General features: G+C 38.0%; 1 protein-coding gene across 5 annotated transcripts in view; it reads right to left on the bottom strand.

Annotated features, from left to right (window-relative positions):
* COP1 (COP1 E3 ubiquitin ligase) overlaps window positions 1-25,559 on the bottom strand; it is a 111,155-nt gene that overhangs the window by 34,575 nt on the left and 51,021 nt on the right. For all 5 annotated transcript variants that reach the window (XM_045189354.3, XM_053914455.2, XM_024553187.4 and 2 more), the window contains 4 exons: window positions 17,439-17,496; window positions 13,109-13,223; window positions 6,369-6,504; window positions 1,872-2,015 (listed from right to left, as the gene is read on the bottom strand). In XM_045189354.3, the coding sequence (XP_045045289.1) occupies window positions 1,872-2,015; window positions 6,369-6,504; window positions 13,109-13,223; window positions 17,439-17,496 (453 nt within the window). The remainder of the gene's footprint in view (window positions 1-1,871; window positions 2,016-6,368; window positions 6,505-13,108; window positions 13,224-17,438; window positions 17,497-25,559) is intronic.

The following is a 25,559-nucleotide window of genomic DNA, read 5'->3' as shown; positions in this document are numbered from 1 at the left end:
TAGATAGAGCCGAGCTCAAATTCCAGATCTGTCACTGACTAGCTGTGGCTCTGGATAATTCACTTCACTCTCCCTGCTGCCGCGCTCCAAACTGGTTCCAGGCATGCTTACATACGGGTTCTTTCAGGCCTGAGCCCACAGCGTCCTGCCTTGAAAAGCATCGTCCCCTTACTCCAAGGTGCTTGAAGTACTGCCATATTTTCACGTGTCAAGACAGAAAGGACAAACTTCTAATCCACCATTTCGGTACAGTCACATTTACTAAGAATTCTTGGTATGGGCCACGGGTTGTGCTGAGTGTATTATGCGGCTTTATTCAAAGCACAACCTTATGGAATGGGCATTACGCCAATGGGCTCCGTTTTACAACCGCGGAGCACGAACTGGGTAAGAGCACACACTCTCACACCAGACGGCCTCTGTCTGCAGCCTGCCTGGCTCCTCCAGAGACGAGCTGGCCAAACGGAGGCAAGTTCACTAAGTTCTCTGTGTTTTAGCTTCCTTACGTATAAGACAGGGCAAGAAAGGCAACCACCTCATAGGTCTGCTTAGGACGATGCCTGCCACACAAGAAGTATTCAGTAAAGTTATGTCTCTCACACGGCACATTCTTCCCACTAAGGACAGAAACTATAATGGGTTTTTAATGGTAAGCGCCACTGATAAATGAGCAGGCTCACACATTATGAAGTCTACCATCTTCATGAATGAATTAGAAAACAAAAAGGAGAGCTACAAAAAACCAATTATACACAGACTGTAACACTTGATACGTTATTAACATTGTGAAACACACACACTCTCTGTGTCACTCACTCAGATAAAAAGCTATGAGGACAACTGGGAAATGTTCAGAGTTCTAAACAATTTATCATTAGATGGTTTTCTTACATCATTCCCTTTTAAGCCGGTGTCCATGAAACCGGCTTAGGAAGCTTATTTTAAAAATGCAGATTCCAGGATTCCTCTAAGATTTGGGGGTTGCAGATCAAAAACAGCACCCAGTTCCTGGATTTTAAACAGTATCCCAAGTGTGAGCTCTGTTAAAAACGTAGTATTTCACTGTACTCACCGTGAACTCTAACACCTAGCACATGAAATGTAACTGTTATGCCCTCCATGAAGAGCAGCAGAGTATTCTTGTAGAAAGACGCCCTAAACTGTAAATGATTATCATGTTTAGAGATGTGTACGTCGGGGAACCTACTGACCTCAGACACGGTTCACAGGCCACAGGAACCCTTTTTTCCGCGCCTCGTGAGAGGCCATCAGCGGCAGAGACCTTTCACTCGATTTCGTGAAAGGAAAATAGCTTTCATTTGACAAACTGAAAAATGATAACCACAGGGGAAAAGCAACCAATATTTATAAAAAAAGATATTCTGATGCACCCTCTGTAGGCAATTATAGTGTCCGCCACAAAGATGTAAGGAGTTTCACAGGAAAGTAAAATGAGAAACTATTACTACCATATTTTGCGGTGTATAACGTGTACTTAATTGCCCAAATTTTTGAGGGAAAAATAAGGGTGCACATTATACATGGGGAGTACTAATTCTCTATCTATATAAATGTTTCTAATTCTTTTATTTATGCTTAAATGTTAAAAGTGTAATTCTAGAAAGCAGTAATGATATCTATATGCAAAATACCCTGGAATATGATAATACAAAGTACAACTATCTAAATATAAATAAGTAAAAAATGAAATTAACAAATTCAAATGAAAGATTTTTTCCCCTGAAAGTTTGGGCCCAAAACGTGGGTGCACATTATACACAGGAGCACATCATACACAGCAAAATACATTAATTATAGGTACCAACTGTTGTACACACACTGCGTTATACCAAGAAAGTAACGTTAAGTACCTGATTTTAGAATTGCAGGTCATTTCATTTTCAGGGTAATGAATATCCACCGCATCCTGAATAACTGTGCCATATTCATACACTTTAATCTTCTTTGTAACCCCAGCAATTGCAAAATAGTCACAGTCCCGGTCAAACTCAATGCTAAGGAGAAAAGTACACACTTGGTCAGTAAGACTATTGACCCATCCTTGTGACGTTTACAATGGCAACTTTCCAGAACTTGTTTTTTCCCACTTCTGAAGTGATTCTGTTTGCAAGGGTAACAGATGCACCTGAAAGGCCCTGGAACTGTGCTGGGCTAGGCCTCTGTCCAGAGTAAGTCACGATCAGGGCACGTCAGATTACAAGTGGTGGGAGATGTGCAGAGCTGCACGCTCTGCTTGTACATGGTTGTCTTGTCCCTGGAAACTCGTTTTTCATTTCAGTTTCAGTAACCAGCAAGGAAAGATTTAATGATTTGCAATATTAAAGATAAGCAAAAAGAGAGTCACCAATTAATCTCTTTCATAAATTCCAGCTATGTTCCCTTTCCTACTGTTTTGTGGGGATAACAGGATTTCACAGTATTTAATATCACTTTTATAAATAAACTGGTATCCAGAGAAATGACTGAAGCAGCTGGGGGCAGGGAGTGAAAAAGGGTAAAATGCACATGAAATGGAATCATTAAATTACCGCTGTATTTCCCCAATCCACTCCTAACCTCCCAAATGTGGTCTTGGGCTTACAGACCCCCAATACAAGGTCCTTACACCACAAACAAGGGAAAAACGAAAAATCTCCCTCTTTTTAAGAGTTACTTAGGAGTGCACCCCTCTGACTTTTTACACACATTCTTAACTGAGCTACTTCAAAGCAAAGTCACCTTATGAACCTTCACAGAACTTAATCTGTAGCCTCGACAAAGTTGTTATATAACCAGCGAAAAACCTAAATGACCTAAAGGAATTAAAAATAAAATAAATCTTCACATATATTATTTGTCGATGAGCTCAGCTTAGCCACAAGGCTAGAGAATATGTAAGAATTCCCACTGATCTATAATTAATTATGTAATAACAACTAAAATTCACTGACTACTAACTACAACCACTGTATGTATTAACTCATTTCTCATAATAACCCTATGAGATAGGTACTATATTTATCCACCTTTTACACACGAGAAAAATGAGGATTGGAGGTGAAGTGATTTGCCCAAAGCCAGCCAGCTTCTAAGTGGCTGAGATGGCATGCTAGTTGCACTGTGCACCTATCAAGCTTTCATAAATGCCTACAAATACCTACATGACATACTCTACCGACCGCCTGTGATACTCTTTCACAGAACAGTTAATGGTCAGATGATAACTTAGAAGCTCTGTGGAGTTGATGATAAGGAAAATAAATACACATTAAAAATATTTGCCATAAAAACACACTGAGATGAAAACTTTTCATTACAGTTTTAAATCCTTAATTTTATAAAAATTTTAAAGGAATTTCATTAAATGTCATTGATTCTAGAACAAGACCCCTTCCTGGGTGAGGCTTCGAGGCTACAGCAGCTTTTAAATTACTACTTTAAAGGAGGCCCTGGGCGAAATTCTGAGAGGAAACCCCTTCCTCTGTACTCCTGTCCCTCACAATGCTCACCAACCCCAGATGGCCCAATAACAGAAAGATCTGACAAAAAGAAAAAGGACATCAGCCATCCTGAAAAGCATACTTATTCCTTGGAAAACAAGTCAATAATTACCTGGGGAGCTGTTTTTAAATACAAATTAAAAATTCATAGGATTCTGTAATAAAAAATGTATTAAAAGTTACCCCAAAACTAGATCAGCACTGCCTGTCATTAGAAATTGAACGTTAATTAAGAAAACACTCCTTATAACTGTCTACTATAAAAAAAAAGTCTAATTTAAATATTTTCAAACTATGGCAAAAAATGGCATCTGAGTACTGTAGTACCTGCATTAAATTAAGCCCCTCCCCGCAAACGCTCATTATTAAAGCCAAGTTAGACAAGACAGTAGGAAACAGGTACAAAGAATCAGAAACTCAGAAGAATTAATTCCTTTTATTCTCTTGGGTGTCTCAAAAGTAAGTGTTTTCTGAAACTTATCTAAAGGCTTCAACAGATCTTGAAGGGACTCACAGAACTAGAGAGCCAGAACATCTTAGTTCGAATCTTAGTTCTGTCACTTCCGGGCACTGTGATAATCTTAGACAAGTTAGAAAATTTCTCTTTACCTCCATTCCCCATATGCAGAATGAAATTAACAACAATGCTTTACACCACAGGGTTTACGTAAAGATTAAATGAGTTAGTGAAATACTTACTACACCATGTAAAATACAATGGCGTCTTAAAAACAGTGATCGAACACCACATCAACAGTGTAGCGACTGATCTAGCAGCAATGAATGCCACAATATATAACCATTTTCTTCTTATGAATTTACTACTGTCTGATGTAATTCTGTTTCAAGAATTTGGGGAAACATAAGCAAAACTGTTCAAATCTCTAAACTATATACAGAGTGTATATTAATATTCAACATAATCTAGGTAGGTAAAATTTAAACCAAGAATTCAAGAAACAGCCATTGCTACTAAGTATTCAAAGCTTAAACTAGGCTTTAAAACCAGTCCTCTCTGGTGGCTACGGAACACCTAATTTAAGAAAAAGCGCAAGAGTGACATTACTGCTGTGTGTCAGATGAGTTCTCTATGAACTTCACTGCGAGCATTAATTTCCACGCCTGTCTGCCGTCCCATTAGTGAGATATTGCCGAAGTAAACAAATGCTGCCGCCTTGTGGACTTACGGTACTAAGTTACCCAAAATTACCCATAAGAAAAGAAGAAGCATTTTAATTTTTAAAAGCAGTTTCTGGCTCAGCTTTTTTTCTCACTGAGATTCTTAAGGTAATTAATGACCAAGAGTAGATACATTTCTTGCAAATTTACAGTAAGAGTAATTCCTTCTACAGTATGATGAAATAATGTACCAAATCCAATGTTCATTTGTCATCTCTAACATGTCTCACCACTCACCCCCAGCAATTCTTCGTTAAATGTCCTATTTTGAGAGGAATTAAATGCCTTTAAAATAAGTTTATTACCCATGATGTGTTTGTGAGAAACTAGGAAAAGCAAAAAAAATCACTGGCCTGTGAAAGTTTCTAAGTCCCTTCAATTCTTGAAATGCTATTTTCCTTTGTTGCTACCTGCTAGTGTTCACCTATCCTGCCTAAGAAACTTCGAATACTGGAAATTTTTCTTTCACAAATGTTATTAAAAATACTGTCTGTTATGCTCATATGAGACACCTGGAGTAGCCAAAGTCAGACAGACAGCAGAACGGCGGCTGCCAGGGCTGGTGGGCGGGGCAATGAGGGGCTGCTGTTCAGACGGTCCCGACTCCGGTTTTACAAGACAAGTACTGAGGGCGTGGGGGTGTGCGAGGGAGACGGACAGGCGGACAGCAGCACGGCATTAGGATGGACTTGCCACCACTCAACAGTCACTTGCTGAGACAGTAAATTTTACATTATGTGCATTTTACCACAATCAAAGATTTTTGGAGGAAAAAACAGATACCACATCAGTATCTGTGGGACACAGCTAAGGCAGTGCTTGGAGAAAAATCTGTAACACAACTTATCTACTAGAGAGAAAAAAGAATTTGATTCAGTTTGAATCTTAAGAAACCAAAAAGATAAGGGCAAATTAAACTTAAAGAAAGCAAAGAAAGAAAAAAAGGAAATTAAGAATAGAAATCAATGAAACAGCGAACAGAAAAATACAGAGTATCAACAAACCAAGAGCTGATTCGAGAAGATGATAAAATTGATAAACTTCTAAGTGAGACTATTAAAGGGTGGGGGGGAACACATCTCTAATACCAGGGATGAGAAAGGGAACACATTATAGAATTTAAAGATATTAAAAGGATAATAGAGGAATATTATAAACATTTATATGCAAATAAATTCAATAACCTAAGTGAAATGAACAAATTCCTTGAAAGACAAACTAAAAATAATGCTCAATCAAGAAGAAATGAATACCTGGTTGGCCCTCCATATATTAAAAATCGAATTTGTATTTAAAAATCTTCCCTCGGAGGAAGCTCAAGGATGAGATTGCTTCCTTAGAGAATTTGACAAAATATAAGGAAAAAATAATGTACATTATTTACTTATGTGTCCAGAAAACTGAAGAAGAATAAGCACTTATTACGAGAGCACACCTGGTCACCAAAGAAAGACATCACAAGACCACAGCTGTGACCCTACCAGGCAGCTGCTACTCATCGTGCCGTTGCAGAGGTGAAGAGACTGAGGGCTAAAGAGACTCACAACTGGCCGAAGGCCACAGAACTAAAAACTGGCAGGCAACCTGGCTTCAGAACACAGATGCTTCATCGTAAATGCTGCTCGAATTCCACTGAATCCTAGATACCCTTGAAAAAGAAAAGAGTAAGGAGCGTTGCCCAGTACTCACCTAGAGACTATGCTGGAACCATTATACAGATCGCTAGCGTATGACAGGGTAGCCAAAGGTCGCACTGAGTTATACCGAGTGAACTTGGACAAGCATTCCTGGAAGTCATCCAGCTGGCTTGCTGTGCGACTGTCATCTACGTGACGAAAACAAAGTGAGATCAGCCACGGCAACATCAAAGGGCAATGCCCACAGATCAAGTAGAATCTTCCAAATAAAAACAATTCTTAAACAGTGTTTCTAAAAGACTTACATGCTCAAATTAATTCGCTAATCTTTCAACTTTAATAAAAATTTCTTAGTGATTCTTGAGAGACACTGGCTCAACACCAATGTGAATATACCATCGATTCTCTTTTTTAAAAATACTTTCTTGTAAAAACAACAAAAAAAGGACCGCTAATCAAGAAAAGTTAACTCATTTATAATGAAACAAAAGTCCAATAATGGAGACAGCGCGGGTGAGGAGAGTGCAGATACCAGCCAGGTGTGTGCTCGCTGAATGAACCCGTTTACAGGGGATCATCTGCATGCCCATGTTTATTTACTCTCAAAACACAATTTATGATAACATAATTTAGACAAAAGTAACTGGTTAAGTTTGAAAAAGTGAGGTATTTATTCACATAATACTTTCGAGTGTTTCAAATCCAATTACAGGAAGAGAGTAGAAAACTGTCATGTTTAAATTACTAATTCTCAAAAACAATGTAGTTCACAGTTTCAAGTATACTCAATTCATACTCAGATGTCTGGGTGGAAGACGGAAAACACTAATTCCATCCAACAGAACACTGTGCAAATACTTGGACTAAAGTCCATTTTAATAAAATGGACTTTTACTGAAGGACTATTCATAACTCATTACGTGGAATTTAAATCACTAAATCAACTTATGAAGGACCTGAGAATAAAGGTAATGTATTCTCCAATCTAGAAAAAGGCCTGTAGTAAGAGCATGAATTAAAAAAAAAATCACTGTTTTACAAACTGCTTAAAGTTTGGACTTTATTTTTCCTTTTCAAAATGTGGAAAGTTAAAACACAATTACTTGAGCTGGCCTCCTACACTCAAACTGCAGTAAGCCTGTTGGGGTACTGTTGTCACACTTTCTCCCTCACTCTGAGCTCATACGCACTCACACACCCACACACAGCTTTTCCAAGGTGACTTTCCTGATTTCCCTTCCTAAGTGTCCTCTGGAAGTACCAGTAGGCATACTGAAATTAAAATATCTATAAGAACCATTCAGTGAAGAGTTACTATACCATATAATACATAGAAAAGTGTTTCTTTTATCTGGAGACGTTAGATTATTTTGAAGATACCTGTTGACATAAGGAACTTTAAATTATTATACAGGGTAGGCAAAAGTAGGTTTATAGTTGTTCGTATGGAAAATAATACAATAATTAATAAATAATACAAAATAAACTCTGTGTTTCGCATACTCACAACTGTAAACCTATTTTTGCCCCACCCTATAATGGAACACAATTACTTGAGGAAACTAAGCTTCTGTCCCTGATATTTTATCCTTTAAAGATTTAAGCACTAACTTGGCAAATTCATTAACAACCTATATTTAAAAAGTCCAGTTTGTAGTGATTCTATTCTAAAAACAGCAAAAGGAGCAAATTAGCATGCAATACTCTAGTGTTATTGAGATAAAGCTCCTGCTGCACAAAAATTATTCTCAGGAAATTCAACAAATTATAAATAAAACATGGGTTAATGCAAAAAAAAAATTAACTGTACTACAAAGTGGTTTGGGTAAAACAGTTAACTGGTTCTCAAAAAAATCAATTATCACACAGTGGCTTGGATATAATAGTTATTGGTTCTTTTTATATATAATCCTATTATTGTAAGCCATGTAATGTAATAAATACTTACTGGAAAAGCAGTTACTTTAGATATTCATTTAAAAATCACTTTAATGCTAATAATCTATTCTTTTAAATTTTGCCATCAACCCCTAAGTATATAAAATTCACAAGCATTCAGGAATGTATATTCTGTTGAAGGCCATGAGCTTTTTCTATTTTCTGGCCACCATACAGCCACTCATTACTTTAAGACCTACTTTCAACAGAAATTGTAAAGGAAGGACTAAAAACAGTTCTTTCAGTATCTGAAAGTACAGGAATTAGATTTCACTTATCTGGTTATAGAAAGGTAGGACTTTATTGGCTTATTTGGTTTATGGTCAACATTCATTCGTATCTGTTGGCATATCACCTCTCCTATTCTAATTACAAATTAGTTTCTAAAAGTGTATCTAATTAGTTGTCATTTTTCTCCTCTGATATTTTATAATTTACCTCCTCTTTCAACTACAATTGAGAGCCAAGGCATTAATTTCTTAATCTACATCTTTCATGTTTATAGCTGAAAATAAAAATTAGGGAAGGGAAGTGTGGGGTGGATTCTCATTTGAAAATACACGACAGAACAATCAGATTTTTAGGTATCCTAGAAGGAAACCCATATTCAGCAACATGGAGTGCAGTCAATGTGCACATTTGATGAGATACACTTGAGATTCCTAAAAACCAAGGACGGCACATACTAAGTATAATACAGCCATGTCCACAAAAATAAAAGTCTAATCTTCCTCCTGGTCTTATCATTCTACCTTCCTGCAAAACTATATCCCCCAAATAAACTACATTTGTTTGTGATTACCTTTATTTTTTAAAGATTTTATTTATTTTTAGAAAGAAGGCAAGGCAAGGGGAAAGAGAGGGAGAGAAACATTGATGTGAGAGAGAAACCTTGATTGGTTGCCTCTTGCACATGCCCCAAGCAGGGACTGGGCCTGCAACGCACGCATGTGCCCTGACCTGGATTAGCACTGGAAACTTTTGGCTTTGCAGGACGCTGCCCAACTGAGCCACATTGGTCGGGACGTTACCTAAAAATTATTAATAATGAATAGCCTACCCCAATCTCTAGTACAGATTTCTCTTATTTTAAATGTATGTCATTTGCCTGTGGTTGCATTCCAACACCTGAAAGGGTTAACATGAACCGTCTGTCAATCAGAATATAAGTTTCACACCTCTTTCAATTTAATAGTTTCCTGTTGCCATTTATAGACTAATTACAGAGGCTTAATAAGGGACTTAATTCTCAGGCAAGAAAATAAAAGCACTCCATTTGTATAGTTTCGTTTTGTTTTTCTTAATAAAAAGTATAGTTTTTATTGATTATGCTATTGTAGTTATCCTGATTTTCCCCCTTTGCCCCTCACTCCACCCATATAAGTTCTTTGCTACTCCATTTCCTATGTGCCCTGACGCTGTGTACTTTACATCCCCCCATGGCTATTCTGTAACTACCTATTTGTTCTTAATCCCCTCACCTCTTCACCCATTACCCCAAAACCTCCTCCCATCTGGCAACCAAAAAATGCTCTCCATACTCTTGACTCTGTCTCTGTTCTTCTTGTTTGCTTAGTTTGTTTTTTAGATTCAACTGTTGATAGATTTGTATTTTTTGCCATGTTATTGTTCATAGTTTTCATCTTCTTTTTCTTACCTAAGTCCCTTTAACATTTCATATAATAATAGCTTGGTGATGATGAACTCCTTTAGTTTGTTCTTGTCTGGGAAGCTCTTTATCTGCCCTTAGATTCTATATGATGGCTTTGCTGGGTAGAGCAATCTTGGCTGAAGTTCCCTGCTTTTCATGACTTGGAATACTTCTTTCCAGCCCCTTCTTGCCTGCAAGGTTTCCTTTGAGAAATCAGCTGACAATCTGATGGGAACTCCCCTGTAGGTAACTAACTTCTCTTCTCTTGCTGCTTTTAGGATTCTCCATTTATCTTTAACCTTTGGCATTTTAATTAGGATGTGTCTGAGAGTGGGCCTCTTTGCATCCATCTTGTTTGGGACTCTCTGTGCTTCTTGGATTTGCATGTCTATTTCCTTCACCAAATTAAGAAAGTTTTCTTCCATTATTTTTTCAAATAGATTTCCAATTTCTTGCTCTTTCTCTTCTCCTTCCGATAACCCTGTGATATGAATGTTGGACCTCTTGAAGTTGTCTTAGAGGCTACTTTTACTATCTTCATTTTTTTGGATTCTTTTTTCTTCTCATTGTTCTGATTGGTTGTTTTTTGGTTCCTTATGTTCCAAATCTTGATTTGTGATTCTCTGCTTTATCCACTGTACTACTGTTTCCCTGTAAATTGTTCTGTATTTCAATTAGTGAATCCTTCATTTCTGACTGGATCTTTTTTTATGTTGTGGAGGTCCTCACTAAGTTCCTTGAGCATCCAAATAACTAGTGCCAGGAACTCCGCATCTGATAGATTGCTTATCTCCATTTCATTTAGCTCTTTTTCGGGAGTTTTGATCTGTTCTTTCATTTGGGTCATGTATCTTTGCCTCATTTGGGCAGGCTTCCCTGTGTTTGCTTCTATGTATTAGGTAGAGCTGCTTTGACTCCATGTCTCAGTAATGTGGCCTAATGTAGTAAGTGTCCTATAGGGTCCAGTGGCACAGCCTCCCCTATTACCCAAGCTGGGTACATGAGGTGCACCCTTCATGTGGACTGAGTACAACCTCCTCTTGTAGTCTTGACTACCATTGGCAAGTTATAGGAGGTATTTACCCGGGCCAGTCAGCTGCAAGGACTGGCTGTGACCACTGACCACTGCCCTTTTCTCTCTGTGAAGGACCAGCTGTGCAGGGGCAGGGTGGTGGTGCTCTAACATGGTCTTTAGCTGCCCACTGGGTGCACAGGCCATGGGGTTTCCCAGGTGGTGCATGGCAAAGTCAGTCCCCCACCTGTGTTTCACCCTGGGCCACCCTGCCTGAGCTATGAAGCAATCTGAGATGGCTGCTACTTTTGCTGGGCTTAGAGATTCCCTGGCAAAGTCAATTTGTGAATCTAGGCTGGGTGCTGCTAGTATTGGGGCTTTTGAGACCAGGTATTGCTTGTTTGATAGGATTTAGGAACTTGGCATGAGCCAAGACCAGTCATTCATAATGGAAAAGCAGCTTGGGTGGGGCGGCGTATCGGGGGATCTCCAAGGTGGGTCAAACAGTGTTGACCATGTGAGGGTACAGTTTAGAAAACGGACAATGGCCTCTGCTTGCCTTGATTGATGCCAGACACTTCCGTTTCTCCCGGTATGCCACCGGTGCCTTTTAAGCTCTTACCCCAGTGCAGGAGCTGAGGGAGTGAGTTTCAGTAGGTGAGTCCGTGAGTGGGTTCTTTAAGTGGAACTGCTTGGGGCTCCAGAAGTTTCTTCCACCGACTCAATCGCCATTGGTTTTTGTAGCCAGGAGTTATGGGGACTTATCTTCCTGGCACTGGAATCCTGGGCTGGAGGGCTTCATGGGGTCTGGGACTCCTCACTGCTGAGATATCCCTTCCGTATTTTTATCCACCTCACGTGGGTGACGGACCAGCCCGTTCCACATCTGCGTCCCGACCAGTCTGGATGGATGTGGTTTCTTTAATATCTGTAGTTGTCAGACTTCCATTCAACTTGATTTCTGATGGTTCTGAGTGATGGTGTTTCTGTATTTCAGTTGTAACTCCGATGTGGTTGTGGGAAGAGGTGAAACACGTCTGTCTACACTGCCACCAGTTATTGACCAGAAGTCTGTAATGACTGTTAACTTCACACACGCTTATCGACAAAACTTGGCCTCTTCCTATTCTTCATAGGAAAAATGCTGTGTGAATTGAATATACTTTTTTCCTCCTCCACCAGTCTTGAGGCATATTTGTCCAAAGGGTCTAAGCTGTGTGTTAATTTAACACAAACATGCCTACTCAAGAGAACACCAAAGCCAAATTTTCAAGAACTAATAAAATATCAGGCATTGTTTTTCTTGGCGGCCCTCATTTTGAGCAGGTGTACCACTAATGACATCAACCGACTGAGCACGCAAATTATATCACTCATTGTAAACTATATGCATTACCTAAAAAACCGTTAAAAAAAACCCGTAGGGCTGGTAGTAATGTCCCAACTTCCTTGGTGAGCAAAGATGCCAAGAAAAGCTAAAGATCACAGAGCTAATACAAGGCAGTAAGAATATTCTATGCTCTCACATCCATTCTTTGCGTAAGTTATTTCCTATACCTTGAACATGCTTCCTGCTTACCTTTTTCAGTTAATTAGTACTAGCCCCGACTAAACACAACTCTTCAGAAATGCCTACATTGTTCCCTCTTGCATTTTCCCATTTTCCACTTGGCCTCACTGGTTCACTCCCAGCTTTGGGGGTGGATATTCTTCTCTATTCTCATAACATCTGTTGCATATTTATAAAACATACAATAGCACATAGAATTATTTACCTATTGCCTTCCCCCACTCAATTTATACTATTCCTTGACAACAGGAACCAGTTCTTACACTTTTTCATTATTTGCACAGAAGACAGTGCTTAGAATTTAATAAATGTTGAATAACAGGAGGCAACTGAATGGAACTTATGTTTGCTAGCCGGAATGTATTCATGGCTGACTTTTTTTAAACTTTATAGAGTTCACTGTATAAAGGTTAATAATTCCAAATACAGAAAGAGAACAAAACTAGCTATGGGAAGGCAATGTTCTTTAAGATCTCTAAGAACCTTCACAGTGCTCTGGTAGACTATGCCAAAAATACACACTTTTGGTTATAAATAGTACTGTCCATCAATCAGCACAGAAAGCTAGAAATGGACCTGAAATACAAATGTGAGATATTTTAAGAACTCCTGAATGTGTACCTGAGATACGAGACATCCTTGTGGAAAAGTAACATTGCTCTAAGTCTTCAAAATGAGCAGTGAGTCGTTTCCGTCTTGAAGCTAATGTGCTGTTATACCACGGCTGTTTCTTTGTCTAAGGCGATTAACAAGAAAAGACACTTATAACTTACAAAAAAACATAACTCTTTTTCTGCACATAGTAACAAAAAGTTGATATTAGGATAATTACAAATGGTAAAACCCATAGTTCTCACACATTTTCCAATTTTTGAGTTAAAGTGAAAATAGGCTCTTAAGGCTAATTTTATAAAAATAAGATGAGAAGCTTCTTTCAATTCTCCAAATTAAATGAAGATAAAATCCATTGTGATTGCCATTCCAAAATTTAGAATTTTAAGAATTTTTAACGTGCAGAAATTGTTAGAAAACAATTATCAAAATAGAACTATTTTCATTATCTCTATACTGTACCCTTGTACCCGTTGAACAACAGAACAGTGCTTGACTGTATAGAATATGTATTTAAGTTAAAATTAACATTAGATTAAGGGGCAGTAATATGCATGCCCTAAATAGTTTGACATATACAACACAAGTTTGAGTTGTAAAGGTCCATTTATATGCAGATTTTTTTCAATAAATACTGTAAATGTAATGATTTTCTTAAGAACATTTTCTTTATTTACTTTATTGTAAGAATGTAGTATATAATAGCATATATTGTATTTTGCCATGTATGACGCACAGTGTTTTGCCCAAAGTTTTGAGGGAAAAATAAAGATGCGCATTATACATGGGTAGTACTAATTTTGTATCTCTATAAATGTTTTTAATTATTTTATTTAGGCTTATGTATTAAAAGTTTAATTCTAGAAAGCAGTAACGATATCCATATGCAAAATACCCTGGAATAAGGTAATTGGTTTTGTTTCTAAAAATATATAAATAAATAATGGAATTATAAAATTACAATGAGAGATATTTTCCTGAAAGTTTTAGCCAAAAGCACAGGTACGCATTATACACGGCAAAATACGGTTATACATATGACCCCAGTTTTGGTCAAGGGTCAAGGGTATATATTACCTACACCATGTTAATTCAAGAGATAAAACAATTCTTCTACAAATGGTTATTATCTACTATGCTTGAGGCATATAAACAGACGCAGAGAAAAGATACATAATGAGAACTTGAGAGAAGCTACAAGCGCACTGAACACTATGCCATAATTGCAAATGTATTAAGTAAGAAATATTAAGGCATTATTATGAACACAACACTAAAGTGAATGCCTGCTAAAACGGGATGGCAGGTTACAACCATATTTTAAAGCAGTGCTTGCATCACATCTCCGTAAGACAATTTCCGAGACACAAGAGATAAACAACCAACCAGGAAGATGAACTCAGGGAGGTGATGGTAAACACAATACAGGGCGCAGACGGGGGGAAGAGGAGAACGATGCCTACTTAGGGTCAAGTTCCTACACGAGGACACGAACTAGAGCCGAGACTCGGAGACCTCTGAAAAGAGAATCTGCAAACTGGAATATAAATCTGAAGGAATTACTTAGAATGAAAGATAAAAATCAAGAATATAGAAAATTTGAAAGAGAGGATAAGAGATTAAAAAACAGTAAGATTTAAATACTCAAGAGACTCAGAAAGAGAGTAATAGACTGAAGAAATATTTAAAGAAGTGATGTTGAAAATTTTCCAGAACTAAATAGACACAGAAATTGTATTGAAGATCAACACCCATAAGCAACACATAGGAACAAATTATTAGTATCCTGAATACATTTTTAAAAGACTCCTACAAGTAAGTAAGAAAAAGACTAATAAAAAGATGGGAAAAGACATGAAAAGCACTTCACAAAGGATGAAACGTGAATAGATGCGACAGGAAAGTGCAAAACAAAACTACAGCGAAGTTCTACTTGCCCCCCACTAAAGTGGCAACTGTTTGGCAATTCAACAGTACTGATTATTAACAAGAATGTGGAGAAACTGAAACTCATATACACCTGTGGTGGGAGTTCTAAATTAATAAAAAAGACTTTGAAAAACAACTGATATTATTTCAAAATACAAAAACATTGATGTGTATACCAAATAACCCTCACTTCCTCTCATAGGTACAAAATCTAAAGAAACTCTTGCGCTTATGCATCAGGAGACAGGTACAAAGATGCTCTTAACAGCAAAAACAAAAACCATAGAAATACATCAAATGTATATAAATTGGACAACTGATAAACTGTGGTGCAGTAACAGAATGGAATACTACACATAGTGAAGATGAGTTAACTACGGCCATAGACATCATAATCAATCTTAAAAACCCAGGTCTCAGAAAACTATATACTACGGTATCATTTTTATGAAGTCTAAACATAGCCAAACCAAATAATAAAGAAACAAATATTTACTTTTTCTGCATGTAATAATGAAAAGTTCATTGCATTAGAATTATAGACAAAAACTGTATGATCAAAAATATTTTCACTATGATAAAAATAACTACATTATCACATAAAGTGAATACTCAAATGAACATGTATTTAAAAATGCCTCATTTTTTCCCCTTTTACTATAAAGGTTATTAGGTCAATTTGTAAAATTTGAGTAAGGTATAGGCATTATATAGTAGCAATATAAAAAACGTTAACTTCTTGAATTTTAAAATTATATTGTGGTTATGTAAGGCAGGACAGAACAAAACTCCAGAAAAAGAACTAAGTGAAATGGAGACAATCAACATATCAGATGCAGAGTTCAAAACACTGGTTATCAGGATGCTCCAGAACTCACTGGGTACTTCAACAGCAGAAAAAAGACCCAGGCAGAAATTAAGGTTACAGTAAGTGAAATAAATATGAAAAATATACAGAGAACTAACAGAGGAGACGATGAAGCCAAGAATCAAATCAATAATTTGGAACACAAGGAAGGGAAAAGCATTCAATCAGAATAGCAGGAAGAACAAATTCAAAAGAACAAGGATAGGCTTAGAAACCTCTGGGACAACTTTAAACGTACCAACATCTGAATCATAGGGGTGCAGAAGAGAAAGCAAGAAATTGAAAACTTATTTGAAACAATAATGAAAGAAAACTTCCCTAATTTGGTGAAGGAAATAGACATGCAAATCCAGAAAGCAGAGAGAGTCCCAAACAAGATGGACCCACAGAGGACCACACTGAGACAAGTAATTAAAATGCCGAAGGTTAAAGATAAAGAGAGAATCTTAAAAGCAGCAAAAGAAAAGCAGAGTTACCTACAAAGGAGTTCCTGTAAGACTGTCAGCTGATTTCTCAAAAAACAAAAAACAAAACAAACAACTTTGCAGGCTAGAAGGGACTGGCAAGAAGTATCTGAAGTGATAAAAGCAAGGACCTACAACTTAAGACTACTCTATCCAGCAACGCTATCATTTAGCATTGAGCAGCAGATACAGTGCTTCCCAGACGAGGTAAAGCTAAAGGAGTTCATCATCACCAAACCATCATTATATGAAATGCTAAAGGGAATTATATAAGAAAAGGAAGATCAAAATGAACATTAAAATGGCAAAAAAAAAAAGTGAACTTCTTGAATTTTAAAATTACATTGTAATTGCATAAGACAATATCCTTGATCACTGAAGTACTTAGAAGCAAAGCAACATTATGTCTGTACCTTATTCAAACAACCCAGACAAAAACTTTATGTGTAAGAGACACATAGAATGAGCATGATAAAGCAAATGTGATGAAACGTTAGCATTTGGACAACCTGAATAAGAATGTAAAGGAATTCTTTTTATCACTCTCGTAACTTTTCTCAAAGTCTGAAATTATTTCAAAAAAGAAACTTTTTTTAAAAAATGTCCAGACTCGAGTTAGATTTGACAAATATCAGCATCCCCCAAATCAGAGATGAGCAGAGTCAAAATAATCTTACAATTAATTAGAAGAAAGGTGAAGCTAGAGTTTATTTTACTCAAACCTGTAGTTTACTTTCTGCAGAGAAACGTAATGATGAGTAATTAGTCAACAGATTATAACTATCTTATCGCTGAAACAATACCCTGACTGTTCATAATTCCCTCTTACAGTATTTCCTTCTTCTTAACACCTGATGTGACTTTTACCAGTATGTTAAAAAATTTTTTTTAACTCATCACTGATGAGCAAATAACTAGCTGGTTGTGCATCAGAACCACTCAAGTCCCGATCAACGCCACAGCACTCAAAACAGCCCTCTTTCCATCTGGACATCACAGTAAACCGACCTCTGATTTTATACATCAGATGATGGTATTCATGGTACCCCTAAAACATACTGTTAACTGTGTAATTTACCTGAGAACTGCCACTGAAACCCGGAGGCTGGCTGTACTCTGTGGAATCAATAATACTACTGTAAAATGAAGAGAAAAAAACATGTGATTTCAGGTGCTTACATTATGTTAGCAACAGAAAAAGTAAAACTAAAATATATAAATCCAAAATTTCAATTTCTAAGCGAAGAAAATATTTATTGCTAATAATTTAATTAGACATCAAATAAATGCATAACCCTTAAACAAAATAAATCAGCACGTTTTTCAACCATTTACTCCTATACCCCACTGAGTGAACGTGTACACCATGAAAGAATGTCAACAGAAAATGACCCCAGGACAGGCGTGGCCACAGCTGTGAGATTCCGTTTGGTTGGCAGGCAGGTCAGTAAGCTGTCTGGAGCCCTGCTGAAGGAAGAGCAGTGGGAAAGGGCACAAGTGGGCAATCGAAAGTGACGGTCAGCAGGTGCTGCACTGAAGAGCCACGTGCCCTTGGACAAGGTCATTCAAACCATTCAGTTTCCTATCTGCCAAGTGAGGCGAGTGGGGACAAACTTGTCTCTGGAATATCTAGAGTCCCTTCCAGATCCAAAAGGTGATGGCAATCATCTCACATGAAAGAAAACTATCAAAAGAATGGAACAAATGGTAAAATACCAATAATCAATCTTTCCGAATCTAACACCTACATACCAGGTGTCTGCTCCGGTCAAACACAACTTGCTTTCTGTGTTGGTTCTTTACATTTGGTTACATAGTCTGTGCATTGTCCTACTTAACTCTAGACAAACCTGTAAAAGTCCAGACTATCTTCTTCTTCCTATTAGTTCTATCCTACCATTTTTTCCCTTATCACTTCATTACTCTTACCACTTTCCCATCTTTATGAACAAAATAAATTAGTCTATGAAGAACATTAAAACCTGAAAATGGCGTAACAAATATATCACCCATGATAAACCAACACCCATTTACATTTTCTACTATAAAAATGTTTATTCTTGTCTACCCTAATAAATTTAAGCAATTGAGGGTGCCAATCAAAATGGCTCTCTCTACACAAATACACATAATAATTATTTTACTTCAGTACTCAAACATCCTCAAAGGCTACAACATAAGAGGCACTCTTAAGAGCTCAGAGTGGGTTTGAATTTCATCCCTTAGTGGCTAAGTGACTCTAGGCAAGTTACTAATATTAATTGGTCTCTAGTTTCTCCATCTATTAAATGAGAAAGTCACTTCAGAGACGTGAGACGTGTGAGATTTAAGTAAGTGTATTAAGTTCTCAGTAAAATGCCAAAAAAATGGTAAAAATTCAAAAAATTTTACCCTCTAATAAAATTAGTCAATAACATTCAACCTCACATTTCAAAAATACAACAAATCAGATGAAATTGTTCTCACAGCAGTCTTTTAAAAAGCAACACACATTAATAGAGCTTAATTCATGGTGTGCTTAACTGTTCCTGCAGTGAGGCCCCGTTATACAAGAAAGAGCCTCTGAACACTAACACTAAACACTAAAGGGCTAACACAACCTTCCGGTGGGTTTCTTCTGATTACAATGACGTAAGCAACGCTTAGCTTCCCTGCACAGAGTCACGCACTGGTATGACCAGGTCACATGCTAGGTTCAGTGTACTGCATCCAGGGACTGACAGGGTTAAAAATGAGGAGATGCCACGCACTCGAAAAGTCTGTTACTTTCACTAGTAAAACCCAATCCCCCAGCATTTTATACCCACCAATAAAAATTATGTAGTGCATATTTAGAGGTCAATAGAATGCAGCAATTTCTAGATATGAATTTTATGATGTTATAAGTCAGATTTCTTTGACCCCAAGTCTGAAGAATGACAGATAAATTAGCATATTAGCGATAGTGAGATAACAACATTTCGAATGCGTGTTAGAACATACTCATCAGACACAGACAACAGTGTGGTGATTACCAGAGGGAAAGAGGAGGGTGGGGGAGATGTGGGACAGTAAAGGGGGGATAAACAGTGATGGAAGGAGATTTGACTTGGGGTGGTGAACACACAATATACAGATAATGTACTACAGAACTGTACGCCTAAAGCCTATATAATTTTATTAACCAACGTCACCCCCCAAATTCAATAAAAACACTCATCAATTTGTGAAAGATATTCAAATTACAAGTTTTAAGTAGTGTTTTAGAATGGTATCTGCAGAGTTTAAAATTTATTTTATATCAGGTTTTAATTTTATTCACTAAGAAAAACTTGTACTTGTGACGGAAGAAATCTGAAAAAGAAAGCCCTCTGATTCTGCTTGTTAAATGGGTGTGTGTGTGAGTGTGTGTGAGTGCGTGTGTCAGGTAACACGATCAGAAGGGTACATTAGAAAGCACTGACTGGGCTGCTGCGTTACCTCCCTAACTCAGCTGGCCACGATCACGAGACGGCAGTAACAGCAGGCAGTAACAGCAGAAACAGTTCACGGCTACCACTTATCACGCACGTACTGCGTGCCAGGCGCTGACCTAAACAAGTTATACCTCATATCTCTAAAGCAGATACTATTTTCCTTCCATTGTCTCAGGCTGTGAGAGAGAATACATTCAGCCCAAGGTAACAAAGTTAGCAAACAGCAGAGTGAGGATTCGAACCCATGCAGTCAGGGTGAGGGTCTATGCTGAACCACCATGCTAGACATAATTTAAGGAAAAAAGTGAAAAACGGCAACCTATAAATATAAAATAGAATCTTCAATTGGTCCAAGTAAATGTCAATAAAGTTATAAAAATTTAATAGAGACATCAAAAAGACAATGTCAGGGTAGTAACTAAAACAGAGTTAAGGATGATACACTTTAATCAAGATGGAGAAAGTAAGATAATGAAAAAATCCCTCCTGTCTGTCTGTGGACAAGGAGAAGCTTAGCTGAAAACTACGCAGCTGTTAACCAGAGTCACAAAGGAAATTCACAGTTATGCGACTAGATGTGACACAATTCTCACTCAAATTGTTTGCTTCCAAAAGCAAAGATATACACTTTATAATTAAGACGAGTCAATTTTGTATATAAGCTCTACCTACAATGAGTAGGAGGCCGTGAGAAAACAGTAGTTCACTCTTGGTAAAAATTGTAGGTGACTAACTTTAGACTGGGCTTGTGTGTGAAAAAGGATGACTCCTTTAAGTTACTCACAGACACAACATCAGTCAATTATGGAGAATTTTTAAGCTGTTAGCAAAAGAAGTCACTTAAGATGGTACAGAAAATAAATATAAGGTTTAAATTAAGGGAATTAAATGGATCAAAAATGCTGTGTACACATGAAATTAGACTAACTGCTGTCATGATTTTTTTTTTATTAGTATAAACTTAAGACAGAGAAATAAACTTTACATTTAATAAACTATATGGAGCTAGAACCAAAACATGCTCCTTACCAATATTCTACATAAAATTATTAAACCAGTTCCCCAAAACAAAACATACTAAGCAACATGTAACTTGAGAATAATCTGACTTATTAAATTTAATAATGATTAATTAAAATTGAGTATGGTTTTAATTTTTTAAACCAGTAGTTTGTCACTATTTTATTCCCTTACATCCAAGGCAATAATCCTTACTGCTACAAGCAGATCAGAGCTGAATCACTTTTTTCTTGGAATAATGTTTGTTGTCGTTACTTAACACAGAGCTTATTCTCTGCTACGGGGATACCCTATGTATTATGTCCTTCAAGAACTGGAGCATTGAATTTCAAATGAAAAGTAAATCCCACTTACTAAACAATCAAAAGTTTTATGGCCCCAATTTTGCAGGTAGCTCAAGAGAGAGATCAGTCTTCTTGTTGGTCTTTTCCTTTCTAATTCCACGTTGTCTTTAACATTTGACACAACTACGCAAACAAATCATCCAAAATCAACGTGACCGATCTCTGTCTACTAAACAAGGACAACAACGGCAGCTCCTCACATTTACTGAGTGTGTACCATGTGTCAGGCAGCATCTCATTTCTTTAAATGTACCATCGTGTTTTATCACCCAAGCCAGGTATGATTATCCTCACTTTACGGATGAGAAAACAAAGTGTTTAGAAGTTAATAAACTTGTCTACGGTCAAACTGCTACAAGTTTTGTGGCGCTGAAACGTAACTCAGGCAGTGTAGCTCCAGAATCCGTATGAAGACTGCCAGAGTGGTGCATGCTTTCTCCTCCTGAAGAATCACTGCCCTGCCGTTTTTTCCCTGAAAGTTTCTATTCGTCTCCTTTTCGATGTTTTATTTTCAACTCTGATGACTTCCAAACCCTTTCGCCTGCCCAGGCTCTACAGTAAGCATGCGCGCATGAGGGTGCCGGCACGCACTAACCGTCTGAGGCTGGGCAAACTACTCCATCTCTGTGACTCAGCTCCTCACCTGTAAATGAGAAGGATGAAGAAACCTCCTGCACAGCATCTGTTCTGCGGGTTATATGAGATCATACATGTAGGTTACAAAATGACACCTCTGATGCAGATGCTGTATTACTCTGGCACTTACAAGTTCTGCAAATAAATACAGTCCTCCTCTTGACTGACTTTTAACTTTTCTGGCTCTCCCAAGCCTAGGAACTTGATTTGAGCCATGTTTAAGACATGAAAGAAAGATATGTGACTTTATAGAGCAGAGAGTAAAATAATTAGATATCCATACCCCATCCTCCCCAAATATGAAATAAGTCAAAGACAGTTAAAAAACTTTAGTGTTGAATATTTGAGCTTTTATAGAAGAGAAAATCAGCGTATCTGATTTAAGGATTTAAAAGTATGTCAGTAATACATACGCTCTACCAAACCAGTGTTTACATATTTTTAAAGTATGACCCTGCAAGCCTGCATTTAAAAAAATTTGCTTTTGTTTTATCCTCACCAGAGCACATGCTTAGAGAGGGGAAGGCAGGGGAAGAGAGAGGGAGAGAGAAACCTCGGTATGAGAGAGAAACATTCATAGGTTGTCTCGTGGCCCAACCTGGAATCGAACCCACGACCTTTCAGTCTGTGGGACGAAGGTCCAACCAACTGAGCCACACCAGCCAGGGCCCAAGGCTGTGTCTGAATCTCTAGGAACCACCTCAGACCTAATGATCAGGTTTGGGAACAGGGCTTTAAAATCTGCATTTCAAACATAAGTCTGACAGATACTCAGGCACAATGAAATCTGGCCGACTCACAGCTCAGAATTCAGAACTGGAAGAGACCGTCAGTAACTTCAGCAAGCAGTGATGATGACAGTTTATAACAAGAACTTAAAGGTGTTTTCAAAAAATCCTAGAATGCTTACTAATCAAGTATGTTTACCAAAGTTGCAGAGTTAAAATTCATTTTCATTATTTGAATTCTTGAAACTGAAAGTCTATTTACATCATCTTTTAGGTAGAATAACTGATTTGCCAGCATAAGTTTTCACCCTAAGGCTGTGGAACTCCGACAGCAGGGTTCCAGGGTCTGTCACACTCACAGCTGTGTCCCCAGGGCCTAGAATGGGGTTTTATACCTGCCTGATATACCCCCAAAACTGGCTGAATGTCTAAGAATAAATTCTTCATATATTCTAAATAAAGGAACTTGTACTGCTTCAAAAATGGTTTTCATAATATGCTACCTATCTATTACCTATCAACTTCATAAGAAATTACAAACGTAAGAAGAGTATCCTCTCTGTTATTGCCAAGGAAGTTTGATTTATGTGTTTTGTGTTTTTTTGTTTTAGTTCAAGTTAAAAATTCTGTAAGATTCTTGCATGGTCCTCTATCACCTATGACATCAAGTTCAACTCCTTTGCATGGTACAGGGTCAGAGTTAAGGCAGGTATCCCCTGTACTCCCAACAATAAAACAATCAGCCGCTTTCACTACTTCTCCCACACACCAGATAAACTTCTTTAAAATACAGCAAAACATCATTTATGTTCGAAAGTCCCCTATGCAGGTGTAGCAGAGATTTCTTAAGATATATTTGTAATCACCTAAGCTTGGCGAGAAGCTATTTGAGAGATGAATCCAGGAAGTTTCTAGGCAAAAAGAACAGTATATATATAAAGGTACTCTAACACCCTGCTTCGGGAGTTCAATTCGATTCCAACATGCAAAAATAGTAGGCAGGGTACAGGTGAGTGTGAAGGACCACGCAGAAGAGCTGGCTCTAAACCAATGTGCATACAACGGAAAGCCACTGAAGGAGCTCACACAGGAGAGAGACATGATCAGATCTGACGACCAGGAGGACAGTTAGAAGCCACTGCCAGACTCCGTGTGATGCCAGTGTGAACGAGGCAGCAGGAAGAGGCACTCAGGGTACGGCAACTATAATTACAGCTGGTCCCGACACAGAGAGGGCAGAGAGCGGGGCGCGGACGCGCTGCTTGTCTTTCTCTCTTCATTGAAGGGCATGCTCTAAGCATAAACCCAGAATCCCTGGTGTAAGGGATTCAATGCCCTGGCATGTAAAGAAGGTTCTCGTTATAGAAATACATGAAACCACAAACAGGCTTTTAAAAACTAAACCTGCTTAAAAGAGAAACCAAAACATTACAGTGAGGAATAAAAACAAAAACTGTCTGGTATTTAAATAATATAGCTAATTATGAGGGAAAGATATTATAATTGCAACTACATAATATTTCTTAAAAATAAAGAAAAATCAAATATTGATAGTTTAACATGACATTCCTCCCAGCATGCTCAAGCTCACATCCCAAACTTAAGGATCACTTTCCAAGAGTATTAGGGGTAACACCATTTTTCCTAAGTGTCTGTCAAACTCTGATGAATATTCAAATTCCTTATTTTAATAAAACGTCAGAACACTCTTTTGAAGGAAAAATCACATTTGCCTGTCTTCCCTCCCTCAACTATTCACCAGTCTGCCATAATCTCATTTGATGACAGCTTCGTACAGTATTTTAGCAAATCTCCCACAACGTTTTCTTAGATTTCACGAAACCCTGTATCTTTTTTGAGACATGCTACTTTATTTTACAATGCCACCACTTCTCACCCTTTCCACCAATGAAGTCCCAGCCAAGCCTCATCTCCTCCACTCCGGATTGCTGCAATGCTCCATACCTCTCCTGTAGCTTCCAATGGCAGGGGCTGGAAGGGACACAGCTCCTCTCTATCCTCCACATGGAAACCCCGGCAAATATTTTAAAATCTAAATCACATCCTGCTCAAAACTCTCCCATGACTTCCAATCGTATTTACACTTCATTCATGTGTCCTTTCAAATGTCAGCTCCCTGGAGAAGCCTGCCTAAGCAAACTACAACAGAACCCTCTGCAAACCCCTAGTATGCCCACAATTACCTCCTAAGGTACTACTTATGTGTTATCTACTACTTCATTACAGAGGTGCTTATGTAGTATCTTCCCCCACCTCCACACATACAGCACCCCCCCCCAAAGGTAAACATCATAAGGATAGGGGTTTGGCCAACTAGTTTGAACATCTAGAACAGTGCCGAGCACATCAGAGGCACTGAGCAAACAGATCCCGTTACATGAATGTAATACTATCACGTCACATGATAATAAAAACCATCAGTAAGAGACTGAGTAACCAGGACCCGGACACAATGGATAAACAGACATGCTACTATTAGAGAGAAATATGATAATCGGAATTGTCAGTTTAGTAGTGAATATTTTGTGATATGACAACTTCTGCTTGCCTGCATGCTCTCACATAATAAATATTCCATGGACAAAGATCCCTTGTATATTAGAAAGTAAATGCTAAGCTTAAAAATAACAATGTACCAGAGACTGAGTCATTTCAAAGTATTTTCAATAGAGTTGAGGGTGGAGAAAAGCAAGCTGAGTTACACAGCTGAAGTGACTGCAGAATCGATCAGAATGCACAAGGATCTCCATAAAACGGCGAACGGGGAAACAGCGCACACCCAGGAGTGCTCTTTACCTGGCACACCCACGGCCCCTGTCCCACGTGTGGTCCCAAACCAGACCCACAGCAGCCGTCCTGAACTGACAGGCTCTGAAGGCTGGTGGACTCTCTCATACTGGCATCAGACTGCCCGAACCGTCTGTCTAAAAAGCCGCCACTGGAGCATTAGCGTAAGCGGATTAGCAAGTTAAAAACGTATAAAATTGTTACACTT

This window comes from Desmodus rotundus, chromosome 12 (assembly GCF_022682495.2).
Source record: "Desmodus rotundus isolate HL8 chromosome 12, HLdesRot8A.1, whole genome shotgun sequence".
In the NCBI taxonomy this organism is placed as follows: domain Eukaryota; kingdom Metazoa; phylum Chordata; class Mammalia; order Chiroptera; family Phyllostomidae; genus Desmodus; species Desmodus rotundus.
Note: the sequence above shows the minus strand (reverse complement) of the source record. Positions and strands in the feature narration are given on the sequence as shown.